The sequence below is a fragment of the Rhinopithecus roxellana genome, chromosome 12 (assembly GCF_007565055.1).
Source record: "Rhinopithecus roxellana isolate Shanxi Qingling chromosome 12, ASM756505v1, whole genome shotgun sequence".
NCBI classification, from domain to species: domain Eukaryota; kingdom Metazoa; phylum Chordata; class Mammalia; order Primates; family Cercopithecidae; genus Rhinopithecus; species Rhinopithecus roxellana.
Genome location: NC_044560.1, coordinates 65858883 through 65877923, shown reverse-complemented (window position 1 = coordinate 65877923; position 19041 = coordinate 65858883). Strand labels below are relative to the sequence as shown.

General features: G+C 35.3%; 1 protein-coding gene across 1 annotated transcript in view; it reads left to right on the top strand.

Annotated features, from left to right (window-relative positions):
- Window positions 1–19041, top strand: part of TTLL7 (tubulin tyrosine ligase like 7) — a 91030-nt gene that overhangs the window by 59779 nt on the left and 12210 nt on the right. The window contains exons 19-20 of the mRNA XM_010382522.2: window positions 8633–8793; window positions 15708–15881. Of these exons, the coding sequence (XP_010380824.2) occupies window positions 8633–8793; window positions 15708–15881 (335 nt within the window). The remainder of the gene's footprint in view (window positions 1–8632; window positions 8794–15707; window positions 15882–19041) is intronic.

Here is a 19041-nt window from a genome sequence, read left to right as displayed (position 1 = left end):
TTTTGAGCTTCTTTACGGCCTCTTCCTTTGGTATAAATCAAAGGTATTGGGTTTCCCTTGTGCTTGCAGAAAGTAACAATGTATTCTGTCTTCAGTAAAAGCTTGTTAAAGTCCCACAGTTTGCACTACCCAAACGTTTACTGTCATCCTTCTACATAGATAATTTAATAGACAATTATATTTTTGGCAGAAAAATTCATATCTTGAATTTAGGCTCTTAAAAGAACAGAAAGGGCTGATCTTAACTAGAGCAAGTTTATCTTGCAAAGATGCCCAATTTTATGGAACCCTGAAAGTCGCTGAGGAATGCTACTCCCAGACTGTGAAAAGAAGTAGAAGCCTAGGATTTAAACAGGTACAACTTGTTTGTAGCAATTTTTCTTGCTATTCTCATGATTATTGGGGCTCCTCTTCTTCCTTCAACAATTTTGTTCTTTAGGAGGCTTTCCCAAAACAGGCTCAAATTTCTCAGATATGTAGTGAAAGGTGAGGCACGTCTGGGAAAATAAGCAGAGGACAACTTTCAGCAGCATTCATTCTGTAATGACATTCTTCCCCTTATTCAGGTAATTTAAGACCCCTTACCCATGAGTAACTATTTTAATATAAGGAGCTTTATATTAAAACTTTACTATAACGTTTTGTAAAACTTTCCATTTTTATAAAGTTAACCCTGCCAAAATTTATAGATTCTTTTATTTATATTCACAAAAAGAAGCCTAACAAATATACACATCATGAATACAAATCATCAAGCCAGTCAGCAGTGCAAACCTGCCAGCAGTGCAAACCAGCCAGCAACAGAGGTATTGAACTCTAATGTAAACAGATTCTCATTGGGATTTTTTTTTTAAAGTTTTGTCTGCTTAATAAGTAGCATTAGAATTAATTACGTGAAATACTTAAAATTTACCCCAGATAGGAATAAGAGTAAAATATAGAGGTAATTTTGGAAATAATCATTGGAACAAATTTAAATGTGTTTAGCTGATTTATTTATATACATATATTTAATATATAATTTTTTTCTCTACCTCTTCCCTACCTGAAGTTTATTTCAGATAAAATCAGAGGTAAAGTGACCAGACAACAACTGACTGAAATATTTTTTTTGCCTGACAATATAAGAGCTAATGTAATAATGAGTCAAAGTGCATTGAAAAAATACTTTATATGGTGAAATTAGAGAGGCAAAAGCATGTAATAAAAAGAGTTACTAGACCTCTTTTCATTACATGAAATTGTAGTGGACATCTCATGAGGCAGTATGGACTTGAGTTCAGTATTGCCTATGGCCTTTAACTTGGACAGGTGACTTCTCAGAACTTCTCTGAGGTTTACAGCGTTAAGTATTGAAGGGTCCTTGTGATAAAGCGAGACATCATAAGGGAATGTACTCTACTCTTAGAAGGGGTAAAATGCAGGCTGAAATGTTTTCTTTTCTACTAAGGTTCCCCATGTCAGACTGTTTCTCTGATGTATTTTATTTTACTAAGAATTCTTCATATGGGGTATTCTTTTGTATAGAATATATAGAAATGGTGTATAAAAATTGTCTGTTGGCCTATAACATGTTGATCATTTATTTGGCTATCAGAAACTTGTGCTATTGTCTTATAAAGCTAGAAACTGTATCCAAGAAACTAAAAGAAACCTGGAAATGTAGGTCAGCTGTAGAATGCAGAATTAGATATTATAAAAATGTATCTGACTTAACTAATTTACATTGGATGTATGTTAATCAGATCCATCCTTCTTTTGGCTGTAATGTCAGCCAATAATCACTGAAAAGCCTTACCAGCTTGATCTTCTGGGAGGTAGACACTAAGATGGAATTAACAGTGAAAGGTTTTTTTTTTTTTTTAAATGGAAAACACCCAGGGAAGATAATGGGGAGAGAGAACTCAAGTACGCAGGAAGAGCCTTAGGACTATAATGCAGGTCTGACTCCAGTAAATGCAAGGGAGGAGGACTGGGTAGGAAGAACCTCAGACTTTAGTGAATCTCTGAGAAAGTCATGGTCAGGCTGATGGGGAGCCCAGAACAAAGACTGGTGTTGGAGGGATCAGAGTGAGCAGAAATAGCTCTTCACTCATATCCCAGCCATGCTTAATCCTTGCCTGGGAACTGTCTTGGGAGAGTGTAAGCATGGTTTGAATATTGCAGTGGATACCCAGTGGAGAAGCCATCAGCTAACTGCATTCTTTGAAACATGTTAATTTAAATGGCACATCTCCATGGCTGCCACAAAGGCTGTGCGTGATACATTTTAATTTAACAAACATTTATTGGTTGTCAATTTTATACAAATAATATGCTAGACACTGTTAGGGATTTTGAGAGTTGTTTACTCATTCATGATTAAGTGAGCATGTTTACTCATGCTCACTTAATCATGCATTCAACAGATATTTATTGAGGGACTGCCATGTCCCAGGCACCATTCAAGGTATGGTGGCACAAAACTCTTAAATTTAAGTATCTTAATTCCATTTAGAGACCATTCTTGAAATATGTATCTCACTTTTCCTGTTCCAGGATTGAGGCATTTGTGGTTGTTTATTAGCCTGTTGTAAAGCTCCAAGATTAGAATGACGTACACACAGAGTCTTCCACATGCTTTCCTTTTTTCTGTTCTTGGAAATAAAAAAAAATTATTTGCCTTCATATTTTCCTTAATGGATATAAAATGTAAAGATCAAGGGTATGGGAATTAAATCCTGAAAAGAACCCTCACCAGGTGAAAATGGAAGTAGTTAATCTTATTTAATGTCATGTTGTGGTAACTCCATACTTGCATAATTTAGCTTTCTGCCAAGAATGCAGTTGCTTTATATAGTTTGTGAGGAATATATCTGAAGTATGAAAATGTAGCCATGTTGGTGGGCTGCGAAGAATGCCAGATTTGCTGAAAAGCTTACTATCTGATGTGATACCTAGACATAAACTAAGACTGGAGGATGAAGAGAAATAACTAATGATAGTAAGGTTTGCATTTATTTTGGGTGCTAAGAGATCCTTGTTCATCAAGTGTTACTTCTCTAAATAGCAATTTATTTTTAATACCTACCGTGGCTGCTTCTGCATGCATTTTGATGATACTATTTTCCATCTCTGTTTTATTCAGGCTGACATAGATGCTGTTCAGAGCTGTTCGTTTTGCATCAGCAAAGATGCCTTTACCCTGTAGCCATCACTGCTGCATGCATCATTAGTATAGCATGTAGTGATTTTAATCTTATTTCTAAACTGCCTTCACCTCGTGCCATTATTTTAATTTAGGACCAACTGTTCAGCCATATGGAGCAGTTTGTCATTCAACATCTGTATGCTCTTGCAAAATATGAATTTGTCTGTGTGCTTTATGCCTTCAAATGTGCTATATTTCATATGGAAAAGACAAATCTTTTCATTTTATTAATGTTGTCATTGACTGAATCTCCCATTTATTTTTTCCCTTGAAGAGCTTAATGTTGGATTGGAATGCTTTTAAAAGTCATAATGTAAGGAAATGGATACCTATATTTTATAAGTTAGCCTCACTTAAGCCCACAGATAAACACAAGGGCATCTTGCTGATCATTTATTTTTGTGTTTCACAAATTATTTATCTTCCACCCAATTTCTTCAATCCTCAAAGCACCAGAAATCCAAAAAAGCATCACAAGTAGAACTGGCACTAATTTATCTCATTCCAGTCTGATTTCTTGCCTATCTGATCTGTGCTTTCTTAAAATTATTAAGTGAGTGTTTTGCTAAAAGTACAGTCATTGTCTCCCCATCTGTATAGCCTTCTAAACAAACTATTCCATACTCCATGGCCATAAAGGAGGGGGTGCCTAGGAAACCTTGTTTGTACACAGTGATCCCACCCTCCTTCAAAATACCATTGGACTAGAGATGAATCTGAATCTAAGAAGAGATAATGGGGTTCTCTTCTAGGCTTTTGCTGCTGGCATCTGGAAAAACTAAATTGTGAGGCAGTGCTGGATGTGGTTAAGAGGGTAGGTCTGGATACAATGAGTTGGGTAATCTTGGGCAAGTTGCTTATCTGCTTTGTGCCTAAGTTTTCTCATCTATAAAATGGGGATCCAAAATGTTTTCACAACCAAAAAAATTTTCATAACCACTAAGCAGCAAAACCTAACCCACCTGAATTCATTTGGTGACAATGACTTGACAAGAAGTTATATATTGATTTTGTCTATCTCTTGGTTTGAATATTTACATTTTTTTCCTGCAGAAATAATAATATATATGATTATGGAATCTAGGCTTGAGATTTTTGGAAAGGGACTATGGACCAATAGTATCTACCTCATGCTTTTGTTTTGAGGATTAAATGAGTTAATATATGTTAAAGTGCTTAAAACAGCGCTTGGCACATGGTAAGTTCTCTCAATGATTTTTACCTTGTCTGCATAGGTGTTACTTTCTTGCAAGGAATGACTCACTAAGACAGGAACCTAACTAAATGATAGACCTTGTCTTAAGCCTTGGGGATCTGGTAATTTTATTACCAAGTTGGGCACAATTTCCTCCCTTTATATGTATAACACTCTCCATTAATTAAACAGGAAATCAAAATAAAATAGGATGATTGCTAATAAAGGAAGAACTGGGCATTAAGATATCAAACAATAGTTCAGTGACAGGTAAAGTTTCCCTTAGCAGTGGCATTTGAAGTGAAACGTAGAAGTTTATCAGATGAAGAGATAGGAGAAGACTGTTTCAGGCAGAGGAAAGAGCTTATGTGAAGACTCAGAGGAGAGTTGAAGGATTTGGGTTCCTGTTCCCTCAGTTTGTGTTGTTCAATGTCCTGCAAATTATAGGGGTGGGTCTTCCAGGACCAAAGCTTGCCTTCTTGGAGAGGCTCCTTGAAAACTGAAAGCAAAGAGAAGCAAAGAGGAATGTGTGTTCCCAGTGTTTGCTCTGGACAGGAAGGAGAATGTGCCTAGTTTGCCCAGACCATGCCAGTCTCACCAATCTGGGAAATTGTTTCTTAGATGGGGTGCCTGATGGGGTACCATGATGCCTGCAGATTTTTCCACCTCCATATTGAAGAAAACATTAGGAATGAAGCCGAAGCTTTCCCCATCCCTAACTCCCTGGTTCCATTCTGAAGTTGCTGCTTTTAGTCATGTATGGGCTAGAATATGGTACTGTCATGCTATTAAAATTCCCTCTAAATTAAGAAGAAAATATATGCAGAGTAGTGGTCAAAAGAATCTACTCTAAGTAATGTACCTAGCACAGTGTTTGGCATAGAGCAGGCAGATGATACATGTTAGTTGCCCTTGAAGTATATTTAAAAAGAAATGAATGAATACTCCATGATCTCAAATCCTTTATCATTTTAAAGTTGAATAATCATTTTATAATATAATGTGAATACTGATGAACTTAAGGTAATGTTAAAATTGTCAGTATCAATAACTCTTTTCAATTTCAGTTATTTTATATAACTCATATTTATCCTTGAGACTAATATATGGGTTATCTTGGCTACTTTTTTATTCTTTCCTTTCTGCATTATGACTTTTGGCCTATTATTACTTACTAATACATTGACAGAAAGGAGAAAGGAAAATTCAGAAGAAAGATGATTTAAATTTCTCATTTACAGCTATTATTGATTCTTATATCACATTCGTCATGAGCACTGCTTTCTACACTAAAAAATATAAAGAGTTAAACTAACAGCTTAAATTAAAATTGTAAAAACTAAAAGGCAGGAATTAATGCCTTGATACTCACATTTCAGTATTATTGTGAAAGGTTTTAAGATATTCCTCTTTATAATGAAGCATTTGTTATCTGTAATAATGAGCTTTTCCATGAGTTTTTCACACACAACTTTATTACAGATTGCATTTTCCCTCCTCATCCTCTGCCCCTTCCCCTAGGACACACCCTGACCTACAGTAGGATTTGTATTACTGCCCCCATCACAGTGCAGGAAGCTGGAACAGGAAGGGAAGGAATGCTGCTGCTCACGCATTTCCCTGTGAGAAGCTGTAGTTCCTATTCTTCTATAAATATCACCTTGAAAACTTTTTACTAAATTTATTTTTAAACAAATGTTTATTCTAAATTTGCCTTGATCAGAGATAACTAACATCATTTCTTTAAATATTGCTGTTTTAAAGAGAAACAAATCATTCTTTCATCTGCTTCCAATTCTTCATGTTTGTATCTATTGAGAAAAATGTCTTTATTTAGTCTTTATGTTTGAAAGTCTTTTTCCCTTTTCATCTTTCACTTTCATTTTTATAGGCAGTTGCCATAATTATAGCTAGATAAAAAGTGAAAAATCCACTTTGATGAATGGAGATCAGAATATTAGTAATTGATATTTCATTTTTCTTTGTTTTGTTTTGTTTACAAAAGAATTTTATTGGAAATACCTACATTGCATAAGTATCAAGTATATGTGAATTAGACAAAAGAGTTTTTTGGGGTTTACAAATTTTTTAGGACCTCTAGGATTTCAGTGGTCCAGATTAATCATAGTCCTTATTTCACGATACTCTTTCACGATTGGTTTGTGCATGGCCTGCTTTTATTTAGTGTTATTTAGTGTTTTTAAGTTTACTGTTCCACCTGTGAACCCAACAGCCAAATCAAAAGCTAGATTCTTGGAAAAACGTATATAACCAAATGATTCCCTTCCATCCCCCTGGCTCCCCATTTCCCGGGTAGCTGTATTCTTGAACTCAGTGTTCACTCTCCTCCCCTTCCCTTCCCTTCCCTTCCCTTCCCTTCCCTTCCCTTCCCTTCCCTTCCCTTCCCTTCCCTCCCCTCCCCTCCCCTCCCCTCCCCTCCCCTCCCCTTCTCTTCTTTCTCTCTTGCTCTCTCTGGCTTTCTTTCTTTCATACATATATATGGTATATATACCATATATATAGATATAGTATATATAATATATATATATATATATATAATGTTTATGTGTATTCCCCATGTGTTTTTAAAACTTAATTGTTTTTACTTCTATTACAAGGGTATCATGGCCAGGGGTGATGGCGCATACCTTTAATCCCAGCATGTTGGGCAACCTTGGTGGGCAGATCACTTGAGCTCAGGAGTTCAAGACCAACCTGGGCAATGTGGTGAAACCCTTTCTCTACAAAATTACAAAAATTAGCCGGGCATGGTGGTGTGGGCCTGTTGTCCCACCTCCTCAGGAGGCTGAGATGGGAGGATAGCTTGATCCTAAGAGGTTGAGGCTACAGTGAGCTGAGATCGTGCCCCTGAAACCCAACCTGGGTGACAGAGCAAGACCTTGCCTCAAAAAAAAGGAGGTGGTATCATGCTATATATAGTCTCTAGTACATTTTTTTACCTTACCATTTATTATGCAGATAGAAGTTCTGTCTTGTGTGTCATATTTGATTCATTTTGACTACTGTATTAATACTGTGTAATAGTCCAGAGGGGATGAGTATCCACTGTTTATTTATTCACTCTCTTATTGTTGAAGAGTTTGATTGTTTCTAGGTGTTTACAATTGTTAACAGCTGCTATGAACGTTCTTGTACATGCCACCTCCTATTTTTACCTATGAGAGATTATTTCAGAAATAAAACTGCTGAGCCATAGGGATATTAATTTTCAACTTTAGGAGATAATGCCAGACTGTTTTCCAATTTGTGCACCGATCTGTACTCACACTAACAATGTCTAAGAGACTCGGTAGATTCCATATCCTCTCTAGCACTTGATATCATCAGACTTTTAATTTTTGTCAACTACGTGGATATCGTATTATAACTTTAATTTTTGTTCTTTATGATTATTGGGCATATTTATTTCCTCTTTTCTGAAATGCCTGTTTGTAACGTTTTGTCCTTTTTTTTCTATTAAAAATTTTGGTAAACATTCTTTATATATTCCTGATACTAATCTTTTTTTGGATATATATGTTTTGAATATATTTTTGCAGTTTGTAAGTTTGTCTTTTATTTTCTTTAAGGTGTATTTAATGACCAGAAGTTCTTAATTTTTATATAATCAAAATCTATTAATCTTTTATGGTCCATATGTTTTTGTGACTTAAGTAGTATTTTTCTAGCCCATGGTTCAATAAATACTCTCCTATACTTTCCACTGAGATATAGAATAGTTTATTTTTATTAACGTGTAAGACCTTAGCCCCTCTAGAGTTGATTCTTTTTAATGAGGGATTCAGCTTTATCTTTTCTTCATCTAATCCATAAAGATTATAATTTCAAAATCTCTATCCACTGATCTGAGTTATTGCCTCTGTCATATACCGAAGTTTCATAAATGCATGGGCCTATTTCTAGACTTTTTGTTCTATGCTATTGTTCAGTGTGTGTGTGTGTGTGTTCCTCTTAGAATTTTATTTTTATTTATTTTACTTTTCATCATGGCTTACTGCATCCTTGACCACTTGAGCTCAAGCAGTCTTCCCATCTTATTCCCCCCAGGTAGCTGGGACTGCAGATGTGGGTCATAATGCCAGACTAATATTTTAAAAAGTTTTGTAGAGACAGGTTCTCACTATATTGCCCAGGCTGGTCTGGAACTCCTGGGCTCAAGCTACATCTTTGAATTTTAGACATAGATATACATTCCTAGATCATAAGTACTTTGGTTTTTCTACTAGGTTTTGGACATAGTGAAAACAAGCATTCGTACAGTTCTTCCACGCATCTGGAAGGTGCCTGATGTTGAAGAAGTAAATTTATATCGGATTTTCAACCGGGTTTTTAATCGCTTACTCTGGAGTCATGGCCAAGGGCTGTGGAACTGTTTCTGTGATTCAGGGTAAGTTCTCAGTCATCTTTTATTATCATCATTTTTAATATTTTACTATTTAGTTATAGAGGTAGCCTAATAAAATGCTTGAATGATCTTTTAAAAAATGGATGTCTTTTACTACATGTAATGTTTAGTACTCAACTATAATTTATATCAATTAAGGTGATTTAGATAAGATGATGAATATGAACACACCACCACCTAATTAATTTGAATTCAGTGGAGAGAAGGTAGTCCTAACTAAAGAAAATACAAACCAATATCCTTGAAGTTCTTCTGCAGTCACCTTCTAAAATTATGGCTACACTTCTCCTCCTCCCCAGAATCCCAGTGCTGCTAAAGCTGCTGTGACTCATTGTCATTTTAGCCTCAAGATATATAAAACCAAACATTCCATGTCCTTTTATTCCGAAATGGCTTCCTTTCTTGGCTTCCTTTAATCCTGTTGTTATTCTCTCAGTCATACAAGTTGGATATCACAGGGGCACCTGCATCTTCCTTTTCCCTCACTGTCTTTATTTAATCATTTGCTAAATCCTATAGTTTTTCTGTCACATTCCCACATGGCTAAACTAGCTTGTTTCCATTCATTCTTTCAACAATCATCAAGTACTTACTTTTGTGCTAATATTTTTAGAGGTACAGTGTTGAATCTGACACAGATAATAACTAACCATACTACTTATTGTGTGAGATGCATTGTTCTAATCACTTTACATGTGTTAAGTGATTTAATCCTCATAACATCAATTTGAGTCAGGTTTTATATTATCTCTGTTTTATAGATAAGGAATCTGAGGCACAGATAGGTGCTAAGGACCTAGTGGAACTGGGATTTGAACTCATTTAGCCTTGACCCCAGAGTTCATGCTCTTAATCTATAAACTCTGATGTCTCTAGCAGATAAAGTATGATATATACAAAGCGAATCATTTGATATGGTTTGTCTGTGTCCCCACCCAAATCTCAGTTTGAATCGTAGTTCCCATAATCCCCATGTGTCATGGGAGGGACCTGGTGGGATTTAATTGAATCATGGGGTGGTTACCCCCATCCTGTTGTTCTCTTGATAGTGAGTGAATTCTCATGGATCTGATGATTTTATAAGGGGCTTTTCCCCCTTTTACTTGGCACTTCTCCTTGTTGCCACCATGTGAAGAAGGACATGTTTGCTTCCCCTTCTGCCATGATTGTAAGTTTCTTGAGGCTTTCCCAGCCATGCTGAACTATGAGTCAATTAAACCTCTTTCCTTTGTAAATTACTCAGTCTTGGATATGTCTTTTTTAACAGTGTGAGAATGGACTAAATCATCATTATAAAAGAGATACAGATAAAGTATGACAGGATTTTAGACAAAATGAGCCTGTTTTTGGTAAGACAGCTAAGTGAAATGAATGGATTTCTAGGCATTTTTGTTTCCAGTTTTTTGTTTCTCATATCCATCTTACTGTCAGAATCATATCCTAAAATCTGTAGTGATTTTTAATTTTAATTTAATTTAAGTTATAAATTATAACATTATAATTTAAGTTTAAACTTCTTATCTACAAATACAAGGCTATCTAATATGCTGTTTTCTTATTTCCCCAGTCTTCCTTCTCATTACTCTCCTATTTGAATTCTGCTCCAGAAAAAACAAACTCATTTTTTCAGATTTCTTAAAAATTCGTCTTTTTCTTCCTCTGAACTGTTGATGTCATTTAATATCTGATTGGATGGCTTTCTACAACCGCAACCTTCTGGTACCTTCTGTATTATTTGAATCGAATGTAAAGCCCCACACTATACCTGCCTCTTCTGTAAAACCTTAACAGACTGTTCTATTCTGAAATGATCTCAGAATATTCTCCATTTAAATATTCTAGTCATGTGATACAGAATCATTCATATCATTTGGAGACTCGGTCTTTCTACCATTTTTGTTTCTTAGCTGCCATTCACCAACAGGGAGAATTAATAAGGCACTCTGGGTGTGATGAAATCTGAGAATAATTCGGGCTATTATTTCTACAGAGACTTAAGTGAAACATTTGAACTCCACAGCCCCTTAGTTGATAGCTCTCTGTAAAAGTTCTCCCAATCTGAACTTAAAATGGAAATGTTTTTTTCTGTTGGTTGATCCATTGGCTTGATGCTATATATGAATCCCAGCTACTCTCTACCATGGAGAGTAATGAGAAAATCTGTTAGTGAAATCAATGCCGTGGCTCTGAGTCCATAGATAATCTCCAACACCAGACTCTACAGATACCCATGAAGTGGTGCTTCCTTGCTTCCAGGGCTCCTCTTTCCTGAACTATTTTGCTAACATACTTTAACTTGATTCAGAATCCTTTTCTCCTATCCTTGGCACAATACTGCCTGCCAGTTTCTCTGGTGGTGTCTATTAGTAGTAGTAATCATAGGGATAGTAAGTAGTATTTATTGAAGGCTTACTAAATATCTGACATTGTTTTACATATTAAATATTTGTATAATCTCCACAAAAAGTATTTTGAGTAAACTATTACCGTCATTTACAGATGAGGAATTGAAGTATAAACATAGTAACTGTATGAACCTGTATTTAAATCCAGGTAGTCTGAGTCAAAAGCCCAAGCTCTTAACTCTATGCTTCACTGACATTCCCCAAAGCAGATTTGCCAATGGTTGCCAAGCTTGTTTTACTGCAAGTTCATAGCATTAGCCAAATCCCTAGCCTACTATGCCTGTGCAGGTGAGGCAGGAGTAGTTTTGAGATCAATTTGACTCCACTCTCATCTACTTCTTTCAATTTAGTAGTTTAAAGAGGTGAGTTTAATATCGGATTTTATTTTGCATTAATGAGTTTTTTAGGCTTCCTCAATTTAGTGAAGTCACATAGTACTGTGTGTGTTTGATTCTCAGTTTGGACCCAGAGTAGTTCTTCTTTATCCTTTGAATCATGCCTTCTCAGTGTATACTCCTTTAACCTTTGGTCCGAAGGCCTAACAGTCATGGTGAAAATCTACTCTTCTCAGTTTTTAAGGAATGATTTTAATATAAAGTGCAACTTTCTTTCGCAGTTAGGTGTAAAATCTTAGAAAAATATAATCCAAGTCTTTGATTATATCCAAGAATCCAAGGCCTTGATTGTTGCCTTTGCCTGTCAACATCCCCAACAATAAAACAAAGTAAGTAAACCATCCCTGTCTACCTCCAGAAACACCAGAGTAATGTAGATCTTTGTGGTAGGTTTCCCTAGAGTTGGCCATGGGGTTTTACTGATGTATCAAACAGAAAACACCCTTCTTCCTCTCTTTTCCTCTACCAGGCTGCTGATGCCCATGCCCAGTAACCCTTTGATCACATGCAGCCTTGTGGGAGTGTTATGATGCCCACATTTGGAATATGTTTACTTTAGGGAAATAGCTCTTGGAATTTCCATAAATAAAATTATCTGCCATGTTTTACTGGGATAGAGGAATTCTGAGGTTCCATGGGACTCAAACTTAGGCCTGAGAGCTGGGGAATGGTGGCTATGGGAAGTGGCATTTCAGATGAGTTAAAGGAAGAGTAGGGGTCTGTGGGGGTAAAGCCAAGAGAGGAGCCAGGGTAATATGGGAGAAGGAATGCATGGTTTGGGAAAGCCCCATCTCCACTCAAAATCCTAATATGTAAACCCCAAAGAAGAGAATCTGGCTTGGATTCCCTAGCCAAAAGTATTTTCCTGTGGGGGTTTGTCATGTAAAAGCCTTTCTTTTAGAATCTTAGGGCAAGAAGAAACTTTAGGGAATATTCTAAGGCAGTAGTCTATTTCTAGGCTGAATTATGCCTACTCGAAAAGTTATGCATAATATATAGACTACTTAAAAAGATGTGAATCTCCCTGTTCTTATATCATGTTCATATGGATGTGTTGTTGTTATACTTTTTAGGTCATTAATCTTTCTGTTGGTGATTACTGTATTGGTATATATAAACTTCAGCAGCCTGAAAGAGGAAAAGAGAGGGACAAGGGTGTTTTCTGTTTGATGCATCAGTAAAACCCCTGGGCCAATTCTAGGGACACCCACCACAACTTTTCCTTTCTCCTTTCTGCTACTTAACTATGGGCTATTCAGTCAGGACTTGTACCAGTGGTGAAAGGAATGAATCAGTTTCACTCTTTAGATAACTGCTTTATGAAATGTTTTGATGAGAAAGTGGGTGAAAATTATTAGATTACTGAATAATGTGAGGATTTCTAAGTTTCTGGATTGCATGAATAACTTTCCTTTGTTGCCAGAAATATTCTATATCTTACTGTTATATTACTAAAAAAGTCATTTAAAGTGATTTCCTTTTATATTGCTGTGAAGATTAGGGAGAGCCAGAAAGAACCTTTTAATCATTTAATTTTTCTTTTTGAATTCATGGATTTTGATGACCCTGTTTCCTTGGAATTTAGATTCAAAAAGCAGGTAGAAGAGACCTAGGGTACTTTGATAAAAGCACTGGTATTTTAACTATTTTTACCTCCTTTCACCTTTTTGAAAAACTTTGTGTTGCTAGTGTTGAAAGCTGAAATACTGTAGTAGTGTAGAGGCATTTCACATCTACTCAGCTATGCCAGGTGGCAGGTAGGAATAGGGGATACAGTTCTATACTCAGGTTTCCTTTGTGTAGAGGGGCCACCACTGCCCTAGGGCCAAATGAAGCAGGTTGCTTTCATTTTCTTGAGCATTTTGGTATGCTGACACCTAAATATGGATTAATACATAGAGTAGAATGTAGTCTTGGCTAGTAGTGGTAAATATATACACTGGAAATCAATATGTATAGGACCTTGATTCATATATTTATTTTAAATATTTAAGGGAGAATGAGAGAATGAGAAGCCAAAGCTGGTCGTATTATAATTTACATATTATTCAAGAAGTTACATCAGATTAGAGTGTTACAGAAGAAGCCCTTTCAGCTTTCTTCCATTTAATTCGTTCTTTCCCTACCTCTAAAGAAAAATTACCATAATATGAGTGACCTGATAGTTTATCTGATCAAATAGCTCCACAGTATCAATAAATAAATATATCCAAGTTGACAGTAGATGGTGGTGATGGAGGTAGACTTTTATAGACATACCCAAAATCCCAGCAGAAAGAAAAGTGCTAGACACACATTCAAAACATAGGATTTTTTTTATGTATTCACATTTATATGAAATTTTATAGGGTCTGCTAAATCAAAGTATACTAATTATAAACATATTCCCTAATTAATTTATTTTTCCAGCATTTTTAAATCAAATTAGGTAAGTAGATTTTATATCTCTATCTACATATATAAATCTTGATAAACACGTGTCATATCTAGTTTTTCTTCCATCTAGCAATAATTTAAATTTTGTTTTTACAGTTAATTTAACCATCAAATTACTATTTCTTAAATAAAAATAACTTTCATTCCTTTGCCAATTAAAAAACCCCAGTATTTTAAAAGCCTATTATATTTAGTCCTGAACATTTCAGAACACTGAAGAAAATTTGTTTCTTTCAATTAATTCATTTCAGTATTACTCCCTTTAAGAAAACCTGTCATTCATTGATGACATGCTGATTATTTGGGACCACATTTCTCTGAAAAAATAAACAGTAGCTTTTCTAGTAAAAAATACATTTCTGTTTCTAAGGCATTTTTAAACAAATTCCAGATATATCAAATATCCACAGAAGGTTGAAAGTAGAGTCTTTGTGTTTCCCATTGGGAAGTTTACTTCCAGGAAAATATTGTGCTGAATACTTTTTCCTTTCTGAAAGTCTGTGCTTTTCTCTCTGAGGGTTATGTGAATTGGTTTATGTAAAATGAGATATGAATCATTACCAAGTCTCAAACCAAAATTTCCCCTGGAGGCTTGAAGAGTTTCAAGGAATAAGTCTGAGGAATAAATCTCTCTCTCTCTCTCTCTCTCGCTCTCTCTCTCTCTGTCTCTCTGTCTGTCTCTCTCTCCGTAGTGGTGGAGTAGTGAGGTGTTTCCTGATATAAACCATGATACTGTGATGGTAAACTTAGGAATTGTTAACACACACACACCCCCACACAAAACTGAAGTTTACCAAGGAAGTACGCACCATTACCTGCTTTGGAATAAGCTGAGTTCAGTGAAGGAGAAGGCATACTGCTTCTGGGATGGCAGTAGGGCAGTACTTGTTAAGATAGCATTACTTCTAGCACATGGAACCTGTGCTCTAGGAATATCATGGATATAGTTATATCTAAAAGTATTTTGAAAGGGATGGTCACAATCAAGTATTAACCTAAATTCTCTTAGTGAAGAGAGGTTAACAATTGATTTAGCAACTTTTTAATCATTTCAAGGGATCATTCTTAATGTTAAGGTAAATACAGATTCCGAAAAGGCCTAAATGTCAAGAATACTTAATTTTTGAGAAATTAGCTCAGTATTTTACAAATACCTTAATATAGAGTAACTCCATTTTTTAAGAGGTGTTGGAAAACTATCCTATTAGCCATCCAGAGTTGGCAGCTTTAAAAGCTTTAAGGACAAATAGTGCTGGGCATGGTGGCACATGTCTGTAGTCCCAGCTACTTCAAGGCTAAAATGAGGAGGATCACTGGAGGCCAGGAGTTCAAGGCTGTAGTGCATCATGATTGTGCCTGTGAATAACCATTGTACTCCAGTCTGGGCAACATAGTGAGACACACTCTCACACACAAACACACACCCACACGTACAAACACACACACATACAAATAGTATATGTGTTTGATGTTGTGTTTCTTTAATACAAAGATAAATTTCCTAATTTGTTTTTATTATCTATCTTTAAACCATTCATAGTTATTGCAAATGTATGAGGCCATTTCTATTTCCCTTATTGGCTTGTTGCTAGGGAAGTGATATAGCTGGTTGTCATTTTTAACAGCCAACATGAGATCATGTCTGTTTCCATGCCAACAGATCCTCTTGGGAGAGTATATTCAATAAAAGCCCAGAGGTGGTGACTCCTTTGCAGCTCCAGTGTTGCCAGCGCCTGGTGGAGCTTTGTAAACAGTGCCTGCTAGTGGTTTACAAATATGCAGCTGACAAAAGAGGATCGCTTTCAGGCATTGGTCCTGACTGGGGTAATTCCAGGTACTTGTTCACATTCTCTAACCCTTGAGAGTTTTATATAAAGTAATGTTAAATCAGAGTTTGAAATTAACAGTGTTTTTTTCTTTATGTGACTAGAGAAAAAGCTAAAGACTGAAGTTCATACATGCTATTATCTGCAAAAAATTTTTAATTAGTACAGTATTTACCTTTAAGGGACTGAACAAGGACAGCAATCACGAACCTAAAGGTGATAAAACATACTTGGAAATGAAGTTATTTGACTTATATACCTTCACTTTCAAAAGTCCAGAGCAAGAGCATCCAAAAATGTGGTAATATATTTAACTTTTGTTCTCTAATAGAGAGATTTCAACATTTATCCTTGAGCCTACTACAGTTGGGAAGATACCTTTGGTTTCATTTTTATTGTTCAATTTGCCTCTGCTATTCCCTTCATTACCAAATATGTAGCAGGTAAAGTTTTGTCAAGTTCTATTTGAAAAATGAGTTTCATAAACATTCAGTTAAAATAGTTGTCCAAAAAACATGAAAAGCAGTATTGTTTTTAAGCTGCAAAAACACACAGAGTAAAGAAAGTACCTTTTAGCATTTCTCAAGACAATTGTAGTTCTCATTAGAAATAAAGATGAATATATAACTTTAGTTTTAGTATTAGTATTTGTAAGTTGTAGTACTATGCAGGATAGAAGAAATTAAGCCATGACTTTGAAAAACTAAGTAATAGTCAAAAAGTCAGTGAATAGTTGAATAAACAATGAGGAAAATGGAACTCCTATAGCTTGGATTTTCTTTTCTTGAAAACACTTAGAAATTGATCTATTTAAAAAATCTCAGGGAATATAATAAAACTAACTTTATTACAAATGTTTCCTGTATCAGCATAGTGGCTCAGAATGTTTTTAATAGAAAGTATTAAGAGAAATATTTTACATTTTTGTTTGTCTTGGATTCTGTCATTGTAGTGTTGCAGGACATTTAACCTCTTTTAACTCTTCTATAAATAGAAGCTGGTTGATCACAATAATAGCAGTGGTAAAGGTAACCATTAATATTTAAAAAATTTAAATATCAAAGTTATATTCTACAGTTTTAGTGGTTTGAAGCAAGCTATTGAAATAAAACTTTTAATACTTTCATTAATACTTTTATATGATTTAAAAGAATGATAACCATTTTCTGGACATCATACCATATAAATGAAGAGCCTTCTTGTTAAGGGGTGATACTCTGGGAGCATGGTCAGGAAAATCTTAAATTTCAGTCTAAGAAGGAATTCATTGAGACTCTTTAATGTAATTCCCACAATCCTAGATTTCATAAAATAATTTCTGTTGACGGACCTCGTAGCTTTTGTGGGTACACAAAGTAGGATTAGTCTTCTTGGTTACATTGGAGGAAAAAGGTATGCTTTACAGGTGCTTCAGACTTTTTTATTTTCTTCTCCTGCTGGTGATCAAAAGAGATTATTTCCAACCATGGAATCTTGACTTCTGGACTTCTGATAAATGCTCAGGATGACCCACTATTGTGATTATAATCATTTTGAGATGTCAGTAAATATATTTTCATTCCTGTCCAAGCTCAGAACCATATGATAGAAAAAATACCAGAGTCAGACATATGGTCATCATCTGTTGCTTTGTTACTCTATAGCACTATTGCTGTTAAAAATTACATTAGGGGACATGGTGTAGATGTGAGCCAAGTGAGTTTTCTAATACTGAATTTTGGAATTCAACTTATCTACCCAGTCAAAGGCAGAGCAGAATCAACACAAACCTTCCACTGTCACTAGCCCATAAAGTCTAGTTCTCTCCTGCATTGGCAGCAGAGCAAGAAAAGTTGCATCCTCTCTGCAGAAAGGCAGAGCCAGAAAGACAAAGAGGCTGAGCCAAGCATTCCTGTTTCCTTCTTTTAAATCCACAAATCAGATAATTTGGTTCTGGTAAGAGACCAGGAAGTTCACAGTAGTGGAAATTCTTCTACATTGGAACACAAAGAGTAAAGAGAAGTAAACATTTCTCCCTAATGTCTAGCTATTAAAACCGAAGTCAGTGACACATTAATTTAACAACATGTAAAAAGTGGCCATATTTCTTTTCCTCATAGGTAAGAAATGGACTCTTTAGCATTTTACTTAAATGTGGAAGTCATTTAATATCTATTAATAGATTGACACATTTTATTTATGAAGTATACTTGGTAATATAAACATGAATTTATGTTTATAATGTTGATAAATAAATGTAAATGTACCTAATATAAATAACTTATGAAGGTATACCTAAATAATTTATGAGGAGATTCATCTTTGGTTAATTTATTTATAAAATTAAAACAGATAGAAAATAGAGCCAACAGCAGACAGGTTTAGGGACCAGGTTTATCTTTACCAAAGATCTACAGGATATTTCTTAAGAGGATTTAAAGAGTATGTGGCATCTATTACATGGAAGAGAGTGGCCTTCAACTTTGCAATCTCAGAAAAAAATAATAATGTGCATACCAAAGGAAGAGACATTTCTGGGTTTCTACCTTTCATATACTGAGCTTTCATATAAGCTTATTTCACAAAGGGTTCCATAGCTAAAAAAAAAAAAATTTAAAAACCACCAAGTTAGCACTTCTGCTTTTGGTAATACAACATTAAATATTTGGATAAATCCTGCCTCTGATGATAACTAGAAACGCTGTACAAAATATCACATTTGCTCGAAAGTACTTGCTAACCCAGTACCTGTTAGTGAGTATTTGTTAGCGCTGAGCAGTGCTTTTGACAGTTGTCTGGGCCTAGGGGATAAAATAGGAGTTCAGGGCCTGCCAAAGGTGGTAGCTGTTGTCAACACTCTAGATTCCTAGGAGTAACAATGCTTGAGAAGGTTTGCAAAGCAAACGTTGACAGAAACAAAAAGGAAATAAATTTACAACCATAGAGGAAGATTTAATAATCATTTCTCAGAAAAAAAACTCAGTAAAGATATAAAATTTTTAACAATAAAATTAACAGACATAACTGTCATATATAGAAGTAAATGTATTAACTTCAGAATTCAGTACACCAGGCACAATGGGAAATTTTACCAAATCAACCATATAGTGGAATTAAAAAAAGAAAAAAAATTCACAGAATTTGAGATGATTGAAATTATACAGAGGACTTTTTCTGACCTTTAAGCTG